At 42.2% G+C, this 14,372-nt stretch overlaps 1 protein-coding gene across 1 annotated transcript; it reads left to right on the forward strand.

Moving 5' to 3' along the window:
* The first annotated feature begins 1 nt into the window (after position 1).
* RNF224 (ring finger protein 224) lies at positions 2–2,735 on the forward strand. The gene is made up of 2 exons (XM_048513267.1): positions 2–171; positions 1,096–2,735. The coding sequence occupies exons 1-2, from the start codon at positions 152–154 to the stop codon at positions 1,604–1,606; spliced, it is 531 nt and encodes a 176-aa protein (XP_048369224.1). The 5' UTR covers positions 2–151; the 3' UTR covers positions 1,607–2,735.
* The last annotated feature ends 11,637 nt before the right edge of the window (positions 2,736–14,372 follow it).

Below are 14,372 nucleotides of genomic sequence, written 5' to 3' on the forward strand. Positions count from 1 at the left end.
GTGAACCTCCAATAATTACCGGAGTGGGAAGGCTTATGAGAGATGCGTCAAAGAGCCGCAGGGAGGCCATCAGCGCAGGCTTGCTGGTCACGAGGGAATCCTGGCTCTAAAATCCTGAACGGGACGGCTTTTTGGCCTGGAGACAGTAAGGATGCAACAGCACCCAGAAAGGTAAGTTGTCTCCAGTGTGATGATATTTGGATGCAAGTTGTTAGACAGACTAGGTTAAAAAACAACAAACAAAGCAAGGACCTGGGAGAACAGGTGCCCCAAACATCCTAGCTTGGAGCTGAGGTGTCCCCTTACTTGTTGACAGTAATGAAGTATTAAGGTAAGGTTGGCCACTTAAGGTAAGGTTTGTAAGAGCTGATGGTGCAGCATAACTGTTTTACATACTAATGTCCCGGAATATTGTTGCAAATCCTAGGGGCAGCCCTTATTCCCAGAGGTATGTGGTTGGCTGATCTTTGAAATGCTAGACTTTATTGGTCTCATACAGCCAGGCAATTCTTGATCTAATGAAGCCTGCAAAGCTGAGCTGTTGGATCAGGGTCCCAGCCCCCATGAAATCACAATGGGTTAGCTTTGAAAAACACAAGCTCTTAAGCAACCCAGATCTAAGATTCAGCAAGCAGGCCATGCTTGCTGCTTTGCCTGAAAGCAAAACTGGGGTATTCAGATTAATCTGAATTATAAAGACTTAAACTTAACTGAACTACCAAGGTAGTTTAGCTGTGTGAATCATATTAGCATTTTTAATTTTTATTTGGAAACATCTGTATAATTATTAAAGACTCTAGTTTTTCTCATGATGGGTCTGTTTCTGGGGGACTACAAAGTGAAAGATCCTAGAATGGCAGACTTATGAAACTTACTTAGAAATAGCCAGTCTTCCTGTATAGTGATAATATCCTCAAACTAGGACCAAAGCAGTTTAGGACCTGAACTGACACAATAATGCCATGCAGAAATGTCTGATTGGGATCTGTTCTAATGCTGGGATATATTCAAGATGTCCAAACGCTGTCAGAATTGCAGATATTTGCTTATGATGTTGAACTAACTGGCAAATCCATTTGTTTTTCTACCTACCAGGATGTCTCAGGCTCCAGAGGCTGAAAGCAATGAGATGGCAGAGCTCAGGCCAGAGGCCCAGTTCCTCACCACAAGTCGCAGCAGTCATAAAATTGATTGTATCATCTGCTATTGCTCCTATGATCTGTCAGCCCATTTGCCTCGCCGCCTCTACTGTGGCCACACTTTCTGTCAGACCTGCATCAGGCGCCTTAACACAGTCGCTAATGAGCAGTGGTGGATTCCGTGTCCGCAGTGCCGTCAAAACACACCTACCCCTCGTGGAGGAGTGACCATGCTTGATTTGGACTTGACAGCCTTCTTAGCGGTCAAGTCTGAGAAGGAACATCCTCGGGTGGTGGGAAAGATAGAATATGAGCAGGCCTCAAAAGTACCTACTAAGGAGAAGCCAATCACACAGCAGCCCCTGGGCCTTTGCCAGGAGACACTGCCACAGCCATACTTTCCACAGAATAACTGCTGTGGCCACTGCCTTTGCTGTGTCACCACCACAGCTGCTTTTCAGGGCTGACTGAGTTTTTGATTTGAGTAGCAGGGGCTGGTCCCCCATGAAGCTTAGAACAAGAGCCATTTTAGGTCTTCAACAAAGTATGTGGCAACCTTGGCCTTTTCAGCCTTCTTGAAGAAAATACCTTGCTTTGATTGGTTTCCAACCTCATTTACTGATTGGCTGAGGGCTGTATATAAACCTTCCTGGGCCAGGTCAAACCACATTCATGAACATTCAGTTGGTGATGACAGATAGTAGCTTACAAGTATGCCAATGTTCTGTTAGGCCAGTCATCTTCCATCCATTGCATGTCTTTTTGTGGTCTTCTGTGGATGTTGACATTGATTACTGCCTGATTTATCCACATAATTATTCTAATCTTCAACTAAGCTTGATAACGAATCCCATAATGACAATGGACAGTGAGGCACTGATGTTTGCTGGGAAAACACATGTGATGAGCCTAGTTCCTAGCTTCAAGTTATGCAACATGTTCCAACTTCTGAAGTGAAATTAATATTGACATGGGGATTTTTCGGTGGGGTGAAGAAAGATGAAGAGAATAGGTTGGTTTTTGCAGATTCTTTTGCTGCTTGGAGGGGTCCCAAATTTCTGTGTTTCTTGATACCACCACATTTGTGCCCTGCCAGGTATACATCCTTTTATGTTCTGCTAAATTGAAGAAGGGATGTGCAAAATTTGAGAAGTCAGGAGGGGAGGACATAGACCTTGTAAAGAGTTATGAAATGTGTACGTGTGTAAAATCAGAAAAGAAGGGGGGAAGAAGAAAAGTTCTTTGTGTTGTGAAGTCTGTTGAATAGTTGGCCATGTACCTAATCATAATGTAGATTAAATATTAATTTTGATAAAGCATGGGAGGCAGCTGAACGGTACTGGAAGTTCAATTGTGGCTGAACTATGTACTTGGTACTTTAATTTCCTCATGTCATTCCACTTTGAACAGGGCAAGTGAAACTAATTAATCCCAATCTAAAATGTCTGAAGGATTTCACTCATGCAGTCAAGTAGCTTTTGACAAATGTAATCAACCTATCAACAAAAATGCTTAATATGCATACATATTGACATACATAACATTTCTGTTCCAGAAATCTTGAGTCATTGTGACTCTCTTTCTTAATTAAATGTGCATGCATGCTTTTGCAAATGTGTTTTATATGTGCATTTCAGAGTTTGTAAATTTGTTGGGACATAGTAAACTTTTGCCTATTTAAAACCTGGATGTAGGTACAATGTCTATGTGGTCCAAACACAGGATTGCCACCGTGGGGAAGAAAAGGCTGCTTGTGGAGAAGAAAGCGAAAGCTGAAGTATTAATTTTGTACTCCACATTTTCTTAAAAGTCTAAACTCTCAAAGGTTTTTATATTGTTATAAAGATCTGATTGATGGTTAGTAGTTGCTCAAGCCATTGGAATCAGTGTCACAGATTCACGTCTCACTACTGTGTAGGAAGACTGAAAGGAAGCGTGAGCTCCCAAAAGCACCTGGTGGGCATGTGAGCTCCCAAAGGCACCTGGTGGGCCACTGCGAGTAGCAAAGTGCTGGACTAGATGGACTCTGGTCTGATCCAGCAGGCTAGTTCTTATGTTCTTATGAAGCTAGAACACTTTTGCACATGACCAGTGAGTGACAGCAACATGCGGGTCAGAAAAGTGAGGAGGAGGTTGCTAAGGGTGGTTTCAAACTAGAAGAAACCACTAGGACTTGCAGACGTCTTCCAGCTTTTCTTGGGTTCGGAACAACCTTATTGGCCTGCAGCTTCTTCATGGGTTCAATAGCTCAAGTTTTGCCTTGGGCTGGTTTTTGTTTTGAAGTAGTGAGGTGTGACACAGGAGCACTATCTTTTAATCTCAGACACATGTGGGCAATATACCATCAGTCATCAACATACCCGTATTTCCCCCAAAATAAGAAAGGGTCTTATATTAATTTTTGCTCCAAAAGATGCATTAGGGCTTATTTTCAGGGGATGTCTTATTTTTTCCATGATCTTGCGCCTCCCTCACGTGATCAGATCAGGTACGCTGGGGAATGTGTAACTAGGGCTTATTTTTGGAGTTGGGCTTATATTTCAAGCATCCTCCAAAAATCCCGAAAAATCAGGCTAGGGCTTATTTTCGGGGTAGGTCTTATTTTTGGGGAAACAGGGTAGCATGATCAAATCCGTGTAGCATTTTACAGAGTGCAAGAAAACAAGTCTCTGTCTTGAGGAGCTTACAATCTAAAACCTAATATGAAGGTAGGTAGTGGAATAAATAGGGAACTAATAGAGGTCTTTGGGGGGGCATTTGTGCATAACTGGTGGCCTTGTAGTGTTTTATTAGAATGGCCTGGAGACCAGTGCTAGATTCTTGCACCCATGGCAAGATCTAGGTGTAAGTCTGCATAGCTAATGCCTCTAGATAAGCAATAAATACTGCTAGGTTGCCTTCGGTATAGCATTATATTTCAGCATTAAGAAATGACAGGAATCCTGTTGACCTGGGAACAGTGCCATCAGCAGTACTACAGTCTTCGTTGTATTGACTTTATATGACTTTATATATAAAAAGACTGCAATTACGGGGCAACTTAAAATCACTTTTGTCACTCTTGTTCCTCTTGACGCAAGCTAGTTTTCATCCCATCCAAGTGAGTAAATAGAGTCATTGTTAACAAGTTTTTCTGGGCACATTTTGTATCTTTTTCCAGTTCAAGTGTCTTATTGTCAAAAGATAAAGGAGTTCTTTCTTTTGTGTGAGTTCTGCAAATGACCCAGAGTATGGCCTCTGTCAACTCGGTGAGGCTTCAATGGTAGAAGTATTAAGAGAAAGGTTTTCATTAAAAATCACACAGATTTAGAAATCTGGGAACCAAACAGGTGCATCTTTCTCTGTAACTGACAGCCAGCATGATGTAATGGATTAATGTGTCAAACTCAAATTACTCTTCTAGCTTACCTCACAGAATTCTTGTATTGATAAAATGGAGGAATAGGGTTCTTTGGAGGGTAGCTGTGATAAAAATCTAAAAGATAAATTATCAGGTTTCTCTCCCGGAAAAAGCTTCACTTCCTGGTTCTACCTATTATGCCACTGTAAAAGGAACAGAAGTTCATTCTGCACAGCACAAAATGCCTTGGAGATGTTTGAAAAAGAATCATTTGGGCTTTTTTTTGGTCTGCATAGTGTGGACAAATAAAGTGTTTTACCCCAAAATTGTTCTTTTACCAACCCCCAACCCCCACAGTTAGACCTCTCACTTCTGTTTTGTGAGCAGCTTGCATCCTCCACTTTCTGCTGCTTCACGGTTCTGTGTGCCGCCTGCCATTTGCAGAAGTTTCCCTTGGTTTCCTGTGCTTGCATCTCATTCACCTGCAATTTCTGTCTAAAGATAACATGATTAAAATTAGTTTTCACTGCTGATTTGATGCACATGTTCCTTTTATTTTGAGGAAGGTGTCTTCAAAGCTATGAAGAAAGGATATGAGAACTGGCAATATACGCATATTTAGCGTCTTCATAGCTTTAAAGACACCGCCCTGAAAAAAAAAGGAAAAACAACATGTGTGCCAAATCAGCAGTGAAAACTAACTTTATTCATGTGCTTTTAAAATGGAAATTGTGGACAGATGAGCTGCAAGCAAAGGAAACCACTGAGGGAACCTTCTGCAAATGGTGGGCGGAACAGAGAATCCCGAAGCAACAGAAAACGGTGTGCACAAGCTGTTCATAAAACAGGCAGGAAAAATAAAACCTTTCCTGGTCTCCACACAGCAAGCAGGAAATGTGTTTAAAGTGACTTCAGGGGAAAAAAACTCCTGATTTTAGTGTTTTCAAAAGAAACGTTTTCAGGAAAAATAAATCGTTTTGCAAATGTTTTAGGGGAAAAACTATACGGAATTCCATCCCAGAATGTTTTATTTGTGTTGTGCCGAATGAGCCAGAATCTCTTGGCCGTTTTTCAAATGGCAATTGTCAAGATAAAAAAATGGATCTTCCTTATCTGGAATAGTTCCATATAATGTAGCTGCAAATGACTTGATTTATCATCTTAAACAGCATGGACAGAAATGTCTTGTTCTCTTTAAAAAGAAAAAAAAGATGATATAGAATGTAAGGAAATAGTAAACATTTATCTCCTTTATCCCCTACGGGGATGGGGCGGTATAATAAATCGAAATAAATAAATAAATAAATAAAATAATCGGTTTTTCTTCAGCAACAGACTCATGATGGCTTGGTTTTATGTTCTGGCAACTGATTAATGATGACATTTAAGGTAAGCTTTATAATTTTGAGCAGTTGACAATCTTATAGCAGAAATTGAACAAATTTAACTATTCCCCGCACTACGAATATCAAGAGAGAGGAAAGCCCACACCTGTTTAATATTTCTTCTTCTGAAAAAAAAAAAACAGTTAAGATCCCACTCACAAAAGTGGTAGGTTAGTCTGTGCAGAGGTTCAGCTGTCCTGGTCAAGTTCTCCCTCACAACAGGTAGAAATACCACATAATCTTTTCAACTACAGGTCTCCCTATGACTTTTGTTTGTTTGTGGTGCTGCCAGGCCCCATTTGTTTCTAATTACCTATTTCTTTGCTCTTAAAAGAAAACAGAGGTAAATAAAACCAGGCCTCTTGCAGGCCTAATGAAGCTTCGTGAGGCCTAATAGTTGATTGTTAAAAACAAAGCCTGTTTAGAAACGCTGCTAAACATTAAGTTTGTCGGGTAGGAGCTGTGCTGCCGATAAGAATTTAATCTTTCACGCACGCTGAATTATGCGCTTCCGATCTCATTTCAGTGTATTTTGCTGTTGGATTATACTGTGTGAAACAGCAAAGTCCACTTCCAAACAATCACTAAAGTGCCTTGACAGTGCATTGTTCAGCATGTATGATAGCAACGTTCACTCTTCATTCTGTGTGGAGATATCCAGAATTACTACCTCTCCCAGCTCTGTACACACAAACATACCACTGCTAATGTTAGTTAAAACATAAACCTAGAATGTTTGAAAGCCTGAACAATGGGACTGATGACACTCCCTCCACCCAAATTATAAATATGATGGGATATTGACAAGGTTTCTTTTGTTGTAGTCTTTATTGTTAGCTGTGCTTATTTGGGGGATGGGGGGTGTCACCTCAGCACTTAAAATAAACCATTTAATTGACAGTGGAAGGTGAGTGGTAGTAATTTTGAACAGCATTTTGGTGGTTTGTCATCTCAGTGCCTCTCACAGGGCCATTTGTGGAGTATGTGACCGTGACTTTTGTTTTGGCTTGGCTTGGCTTGAATAGGCTTGAATTGAATAGTAGGCTAGCGAGAGTGAGAGAGAAAGCTTATAAAAACACATATTTTAGGCAGTATGGGGTTTTAGGTAGTGGTTAATTAGTGTGCCATCCTAAAATCAGGAATGCCTTGGCTCCCAAAGCAGCTTATATCTTATCTTCACAACTTTGTGAGGCAAGTTAGGCCGAAATTATGTGTCTGGTTCAAGGTCACCCAGCCTGCAAACTTCTAGGGTGAAACAGAGACTTGAACCTGGGCCACTTAAATTCTAGTCCAGCATTCTCACCACTATATTGCAGCGGCTCACAATGTTGTAAACCAAGACTAACTCTGATGTTACTCCTATTTCAGGCTGGCAGAATTGGCTGTGATGGGCAGAGCTGAGCTGAGCCAGAAACCAATCCAGGTGGCACTGGGATTGATCCTCGCAAATTCTGGTGAGAAAATATTGCAGAAAGCCAGATTTAAAAAATAATGGAAAGATCCTGTTGTAGAAAGCAACCATATTCAATACTCTGAAAGTAGTGTTTGTTTTTAAAGCCATCTTGAATAGCTATACATATGTCCCCTCTGACAATTGAAGCTTTTTGCCCTCTCCCATGAAATCTGAGATGTTGATTCTGCAAAGAGGTAGCACAGACTGTAGTATGGCCTATCAATGTTTAGAGCTATGTTATTCCCCGCCTTTTCTTTTTGCACAAAATCTGTTTTGAGCCTGCAATTCTGAGGAGTTATTATTGAAAAGAAATGGGCTCTTTGACATTGTTCTGTCTGTTTTCATCACAATCTGTCAGTGAAAGGTAAGCATGGAGCTCAGAGAGAGAACGATATTAAAAAGTGCTATACCTAAAAAGAATCTCTCAGCTGCTCCAACCAGTGATCAGTATGACCCAGATTGTTTTGTAGAGATCAGGAAAATCACCTGAATTGTTCTGACTTATTGGTACAAGGAGGCATCTCTTGGCAGGTCCCTCCCCTAGCAAGAACTGACAGATGCCCACTGCATATCTTTCTTGTCACAAGTCCAAGGCTTCATTCCTGGTAACAAGAAGCAAAATTGAAAAGAAGTGAAGAGCAACAAACAATAGTTGGGTGCATCTTTAGATTAGAGCTGTGGGAGATCTGTCATTAGATTATCCAAATTATTTTTAATCTTTCATTATTTTAATTGTTTGGATCAGGGCTATGGCATTTGGAGTGGTGGTGGGTGTTTAATCCTTTCTACCCATGCTGTTTTGCTATAGAAATTCCTCCTCTACAAAATTACAATGGCAGCTTGGAGAGTAGAGATTTGTACAGGAAAAACAGCACCTCATGGAAAGGTTTACAGAAAAAAAAACTTTCAACAGTTACACAACCCAAATCACACTCCCACTTCCTCAGCTGCTTTTTAGGGTGCAAAAAAGTCAGGGGCCTGATTCCCTACAACAGTGATAGAGAACCTTTTCGAGACTGAGTGCCCAAATTGCAACCCAAAACCCACTTATTTATTGCAAAGTGCCAACCCAGCAGTTTAACCTGAATACTGAGGTTTTAGTTAAGAAAAAAACGGTTGGCTCCGAGGCGTGTGTTACTCAGGAGTAAGCTTGGTAGTAGTTGGTGGCTTTGCTTTGAAGCAACCGTGCAACTCTTCGAACGGGTGAATCACTACCCTAGGCCAGCCCAGATTTGTGGGGGGCGGGGGGGTGGGGGGGGCGATTTCCCCCCACATGATTTCCCCCCACATGTTTGCACGTGCCCACAGAGAGGGCTCTGAGTGCCATCTCTGGCACCCGTGGCATAGGTTCGCCACCACTGCCCTATGATGTGGAATGGAACTCTTTTTGTTTCTCTTCTATGCAGTGCTGGGACTATGCCCTCCAAGGTGGATCCCATACAAGGAAGCACTTTGTCTTTACGTCGCAGATAGGCCTGTTTTGTCCTGGAGCGAGGCCAGAATTTTCTGCCAGGACCATAGAGCAGAACTGGTTGTCATCAAGAATTACAACAAGCAGGTAAGAGGTATCTTTGGCATGCTGAGAACCCTTGAGGGGGGAAGGAGGTGGGGAGGGAGAAAGCCAGGTGGTCAGTCTGAAGGATTGTTATAAAGACTTTCCCTCCTGGATTTGAACCTGATCTTATTTATTTTATGTGTTAATTAAAATGTTTATAATAATGGTTTATTCTTTTTAAACGAAAGCCATGCAAAACAGTTGTCTACTTAAACCCTGCCCCCCAAAATGCCCACAACTCAAAATCCCATTAAAAATCCCAGCAAAGGAAACAGCCTTAAAGCACCTTCTAAAAACTTGTGAGGATAGTGTGTTTTTCATCGTCTGGAAGAGCCTGTTATACAAGGTAGGAGTCATTATTGAAAACAAATGGGTTGTTTCCTCTTTGACTTTGTTCTGGCTGTTTTCGTCATGATTTGTCAGCTAAAGGTAAGCATGGAGCTCAGGTTGCTTGGTCAATATTTTGCTTGGCAAAATGGCAGCTCTGCAGAAGAGATCATGAAAAACACAAACAACTGAAAAGGAGCTCCTTGCAAGACCTCAGCACTTTTTGAAAGCTTATGAAAATATGCGCTAATAAAGCTGAACTAGTAGATAGTTGGGCTGCTAGGGATCCAGCAGAGGATCAGAGTGGGCTGTGCATGCCTGTGTAGCTGGGACCCTGGACTGGTTGCTTTGTTTCTCTGCAGGTTTGCATTTATATTGCTCCCGTCACACATTTTCCTCCCAGTGCCCTTATTATTTGTTTGTTTGTTTATTGGACTTCTATGCCGCTTGCCCCTGTCATGACAGTTTAAGAGTGGCTAACATCGGTAATATACATATCAATAAAGTATATCAACATACAAATAAACAATAAAACAACAGAACAATAGACCTGATTGGTTTCCCCACTTCTGCACAGTGGGTTCACGTGTGAGTGTCCTGCAGCTCCTGGATAAGACTGGGCCAATTGTGGGAGGTGCTCCTAGACAAAATCTAATTTCACTTCAACGTTGTGCTACATTTTCACTGAACAGTGTTACTGCCCTAGAAAGGAAAGTGATAAGATCATTTCCAGCACTGAAACATATTGTATTCTTCTGTCTCGGTGTATGAGAGCCATGTCGATGTGCTCTGTGTGTGTGTGAGGCCTGGGGGAACTGCATCCAGTGCCTCCCATTTGGAAGTTTGCTACCCCAGTCTCAGTTATCCACCGCTGAAATGGAGTGGGAGGTTTGAGCTGGAGTCTTGATCCGGCGCTGGTGCCTGGAGTGCAACAAGCAGAGCGTCATACTCTGTTGTCTGGGTGAGGGCAAAGAGCCAGGCTCCTAGTATTAATACCATCACTGGCTAGTCATATTGCTTCACACTGCCTACCAACCACATGACCAGTATTGTATTCTTCTATTTCCTTCTACACTCAAAGCACAGGATGGACCACTAGGCAAAGTGCCAACCTTGGCCCATACAGTTTCAGACCTGGAATCCCTGATAATATCTTCCAAAAGCACTCTTACCATGTCTACTTGTTTATTGCTAGAGAAAGTGACACAGACCCATCTTAACTTTGCTGCAGATGTTTCTGATGGGTCTTATAGATGGTGCCAGAAGACACGCTTCTCACTACTGGATAGGGTTGATATGGCAAGAGGCAAAAGCTCAGCTTTCCTGGGTGGATGGAACTCTGTTGTCACAGAGCTGGTACAGGTAGGAGAGATATTTATTTGACTCAGATTGTAAATGCGCTTGACCTGCACACAAAGGGAAGGGGGATCAAGGTTGGATCTTTGGGGTTTGTACAGCCAGCCCAACCATGAAGCTGGGAAAGACCTTCCTTAGGCAGCAAAAGTGGCAATGGATCAAATTTTGTTCCACCAGCGACTTGTTCCTCTTCTGCAGGCTGGGGAAGAGTCTTCAAGATGGTGACAGTGGTCACTAAATTTTCTTTAGGACAGCATAATTAATACAGCTATGAGAACAGAACCATGTATCAATCAGAGTTGTTTTCTCCATCACGCCTCTTAGACTTTTAACTCTTCTGTTTTATCAGTAACTGGCTGCAGGGGCATCCCAAGAAGGGACACTGTGTACAGCTAGTGGGCTTCTACACCAGCCAGTGGCGAGACTGGGACTGTAGGGCAAACTGCTCCTTCATCTGCGAGATTCCAGCAAGCGGTATGATAAGAACTCAGCAATGAGGCTGTCCCATCCGACACCTCCCAATTCCAAATTCAAAATCCAACCAGCTATAGAACAGCATTGCCAGAAATTAATTAAAGGAATATAAAGAAGAATTTTATAAGCAAATAGTTAGAACTGTTTACAGGATAATTCCACTACCATTCCAAATTGGCTTTAGCCCTCCTTTAAACCTCCTACCAGGGATCACAAGTGGGTGTCTCGGATGGCCAACAGAGAGGCTTTGAAGAATATTCTGCTCCTCACAGGAGCCACGGACATGACCAGACAACCAGGCAAAATGGACAGGTTTATCTTAAGTGTTTAACTACATCTATACTGTATACCAGTTTGATATGAATTCACATTTATGGTTTCCCTCAGAGCATTCTGAGAATGGTAGTTTGGTGAGATTGTTGGGAATCCTCAATTAGAGATCTCTAGCTTCAGCCCCACAAAATTATAGTTCTCTGTGAAGAGGGAATGACAAATTTGTATGTGGCATGGCCGTAACTCCTTCTATTCACACATCTTCCTTTCTTTTCTAGATGCATTCCCTAGCTCTGTGAGGAAAGCACATTTCAGTTCCTACTGCTATGCCTTCCATTTTCCATCCTTCCGGGAAGTGAGGTCATGGAGAGAGGCCCAGGATTTGTGCAGAGAATCCGGGGAGAATTTGGTGACCATTCGCAACGAGGAGGACAATGCCTTCCTGTCATGTAAGGGCTTAGAAATGCAAAATAAGGCAATGGTCCAAGTGAATTTAGCACAAAATACGTCAATTGCCTATGTTTTTAACCTGCCAAATATATTTTGAGAACATCCAATGGCCTTTCCAGATGGTTGGCAGTGGTGGTTCTTCTTGCTTGCTTTCCAGATGCCTTTCCTGTAGATGGCTGGTACATGTGGATTGGGCTGCGCTTTGGCACTGCTTGGAAGTGGAGTGACTCTTCATTACCTGATTACTTCCAGTGGCATCTGGGTAAGGCTGTTTTCTTATGGCTTGTATGTTCCTGGACCCAATTTTTCTAGGGTCTAGATAGAGCTCTACAATCTAGAAGCAGAACATCTTTGCTTGTCCGTGACTGCCAGCCGGCTTTGCTGTGACTCAGAACCACATAAAGTCTTTGGAAGGTTTGTGGAGCTATGTCTCAAGAGACCTGTCCAGTTCATCATGCCATTCTAAGCAGAGGTAAACTCTTAAACCCATTAACTACAATGGATAGTTGCAATGGCACTGTTGCTGCATTACAACCATTTATCATCCCAGTATAATTTACAAACCATCTTGGATAGCGTATGTATCTTTTGATCCCTAAATTACATAGTCCTACTTATACAGCTTTGATTAGAGCAATGTACAGTTAATGTTTTTCTCTTACAGCAATTAATGAGTATATCTGTATCTGATACCAAAACATAAGAGCCTTGCTGAACCAGACCAGTGGGCCATCTAATTCAGCAACATGTTTCACAAAGCAGCCAACTAACTATCCTGAAGGGCCAATAAGCAGGGCATAGAGGCCAGAGCCTGATGTTCCCTAATGATCCTTGTGTTTAGGGGTTTGCTGCTTCTGAATATGGAGGATCCCCTTAATCACCATGACTAGGAGCCGTTCATGGACCTAACCTCCATGAATCTGTCTAACCCACTTTTGAAGCTATCCATGCTTGTGGCCATCACTACATCCATTGGCATTTAACTCTACAATTTATTTACTTGTTGAATAAAGAAGTATTTCCTTCTGTCTGGCCTGAACCACCTTAATTGGATGCATCTAAAGTGTTAACATGATAGGAGGGAGCTGGGTGGAATTTGGAATTCTGACATAGCATGGTGGGCACAGCCACAAAATGGCTACCACAAAATGGCTGCTGCAGATGCTTACCTTCAGTCACAAAGTGAAGGTTCTTGGGCAACTGCTGCCAGAGCAAGGTTTTAAAAAATCTGCACAGCCTATAAAATCTTCTGTGGCCACTCAGAAGTCTTGTTGGACAAAAAAATACCACTTGACTCTCATTTCCTGAAAATACTTGACGGATCCAGCAGGCTCCGTGTTAGGGACCATCAGAAGTCCAGTCAAGGTTTTTCTGCCAACAGCTTTAGTATAGAGCTTTGGAGGGAAAATGAGTTGAACCTCTTTCCATTGTGGTATAGTGGTTAAGGGTGGTAGACTCTAATCTGGAGGACCAGGTTTGATTCCCCTCTCCTCACATGAGTGGCTGACTCTGGTGAACCGGGTTTGTTTTCCTGCTCCTACACATAAAGCCTGCTGGGTGACCTTGGGCTCGTCGCAGTTCTCTCAGAGTTCTCTCAGCCCTACCTGCTTGTTGTGGGGAGAGGATAGGAAGGAGTTTGTAAACTTCTTTGAGACTCCTTACAAGAGAGAAAGGCAGAGTATAAATTTAAACAACTTCTTGATAGGATAGGAACAGACAGCAACAGTTAGGGATTCCAGGAGGGAGTCTTTCCTCAAATATTATGTTGCTAATGCAGCAGAAACAACTTCAAAGGGTTTTAGCTACCCTTAGCTATTCTGTTTTGTAGATGAAGCCCCAACTAAGACACTGGACCAATGTGCACTGTTGAGTCTCCAACCAGACGATGTTGCCCGCCATGGAACATGGAAAACCATGTCTTGCAATGCACACCCTACTTCTGAGGCCACTGGCTTTATCTGCCAACACAAGCAAGGTAAGCACCATGAAGCAAATTAGTGAAGCCACTGAGGTACTCAAGAGAGATGCTCCTAATAGATCAGGTTTTTGAGCTGTTCTCAGCTGGAGAGTTGTTATAATTGAATTGATCAAGAATGAATTCCTAGAATTAACTGTTAAGTTTAAAAATAGTACACTGTGGGGGCCCCTGATGGTATTTATCTGAAAATTCTTTAAAATCTTCGATGGCTGTATGTTTTTAGAGTATCCATCATTAAATCTGACTCCTTAGTAGAGGACTAGAAGGTAGCCTACATAAATAGCAGTTTCTTTTTTAGAAAAGGTGGTGCAGGGAGCAGAAACCACGAGATTATACACTGTCAGCCTAATTTCCGTCCAGTCCAAGTAAATTCATAGAAAGCAGGTTTAGCAAGCTAAAAAAGTTGAGCATACAGAACACGTGTGAGCAAATTTCTTGGCCTAAGGGCTACATGTGGATCTCTGCCCACATTTGTGGGCTCTGCAGTGTGCTGGCACTGGAAACAGGAAACCATGGTGTTCAGTTTGGAGTCCCAAAAAGCTGTGGCCATCCCTTCCCACTTTGCTGTTTTAAATAACACTTTGTTGTCAAGATGTTTGTTTGGCACGTTAGCCTGCTATCTGATACTGCAGTTTAACAAGT

This window comes from Sphaerodactylus townsendi, linkage group LG12 (assembly GCF_021028975.2).
Source record: "Sphaerodactylus townsendi isolate TG3544 linkage group LG12, MPM_Stown_v2.3, whole genome shotgun sequence".
Lineage (NCBI taxonomy): Eukaryota > Metazoa > Chordata > Lepidosauria > Squamata > Sphaerodactylidae > Sphaerodactylus > Sphaerodactylus townsendi.

What these genes read in the sequence shown, in the direction of transcription:
- RNF224 (XM_048513267.1), top strand. Translation starts at nt 152, where the DNA reads ATGCAACAGCACCCAGAAAG. An exon ending in ATGCAACAGCACCCAGAAAG is followed by an intron (nt 172 to 1,095) that starts GTAAGTTGTCTC and finishes TCTACCTACCAG; the next exon opens with GATGTCTCAGGCTCCAGAGG.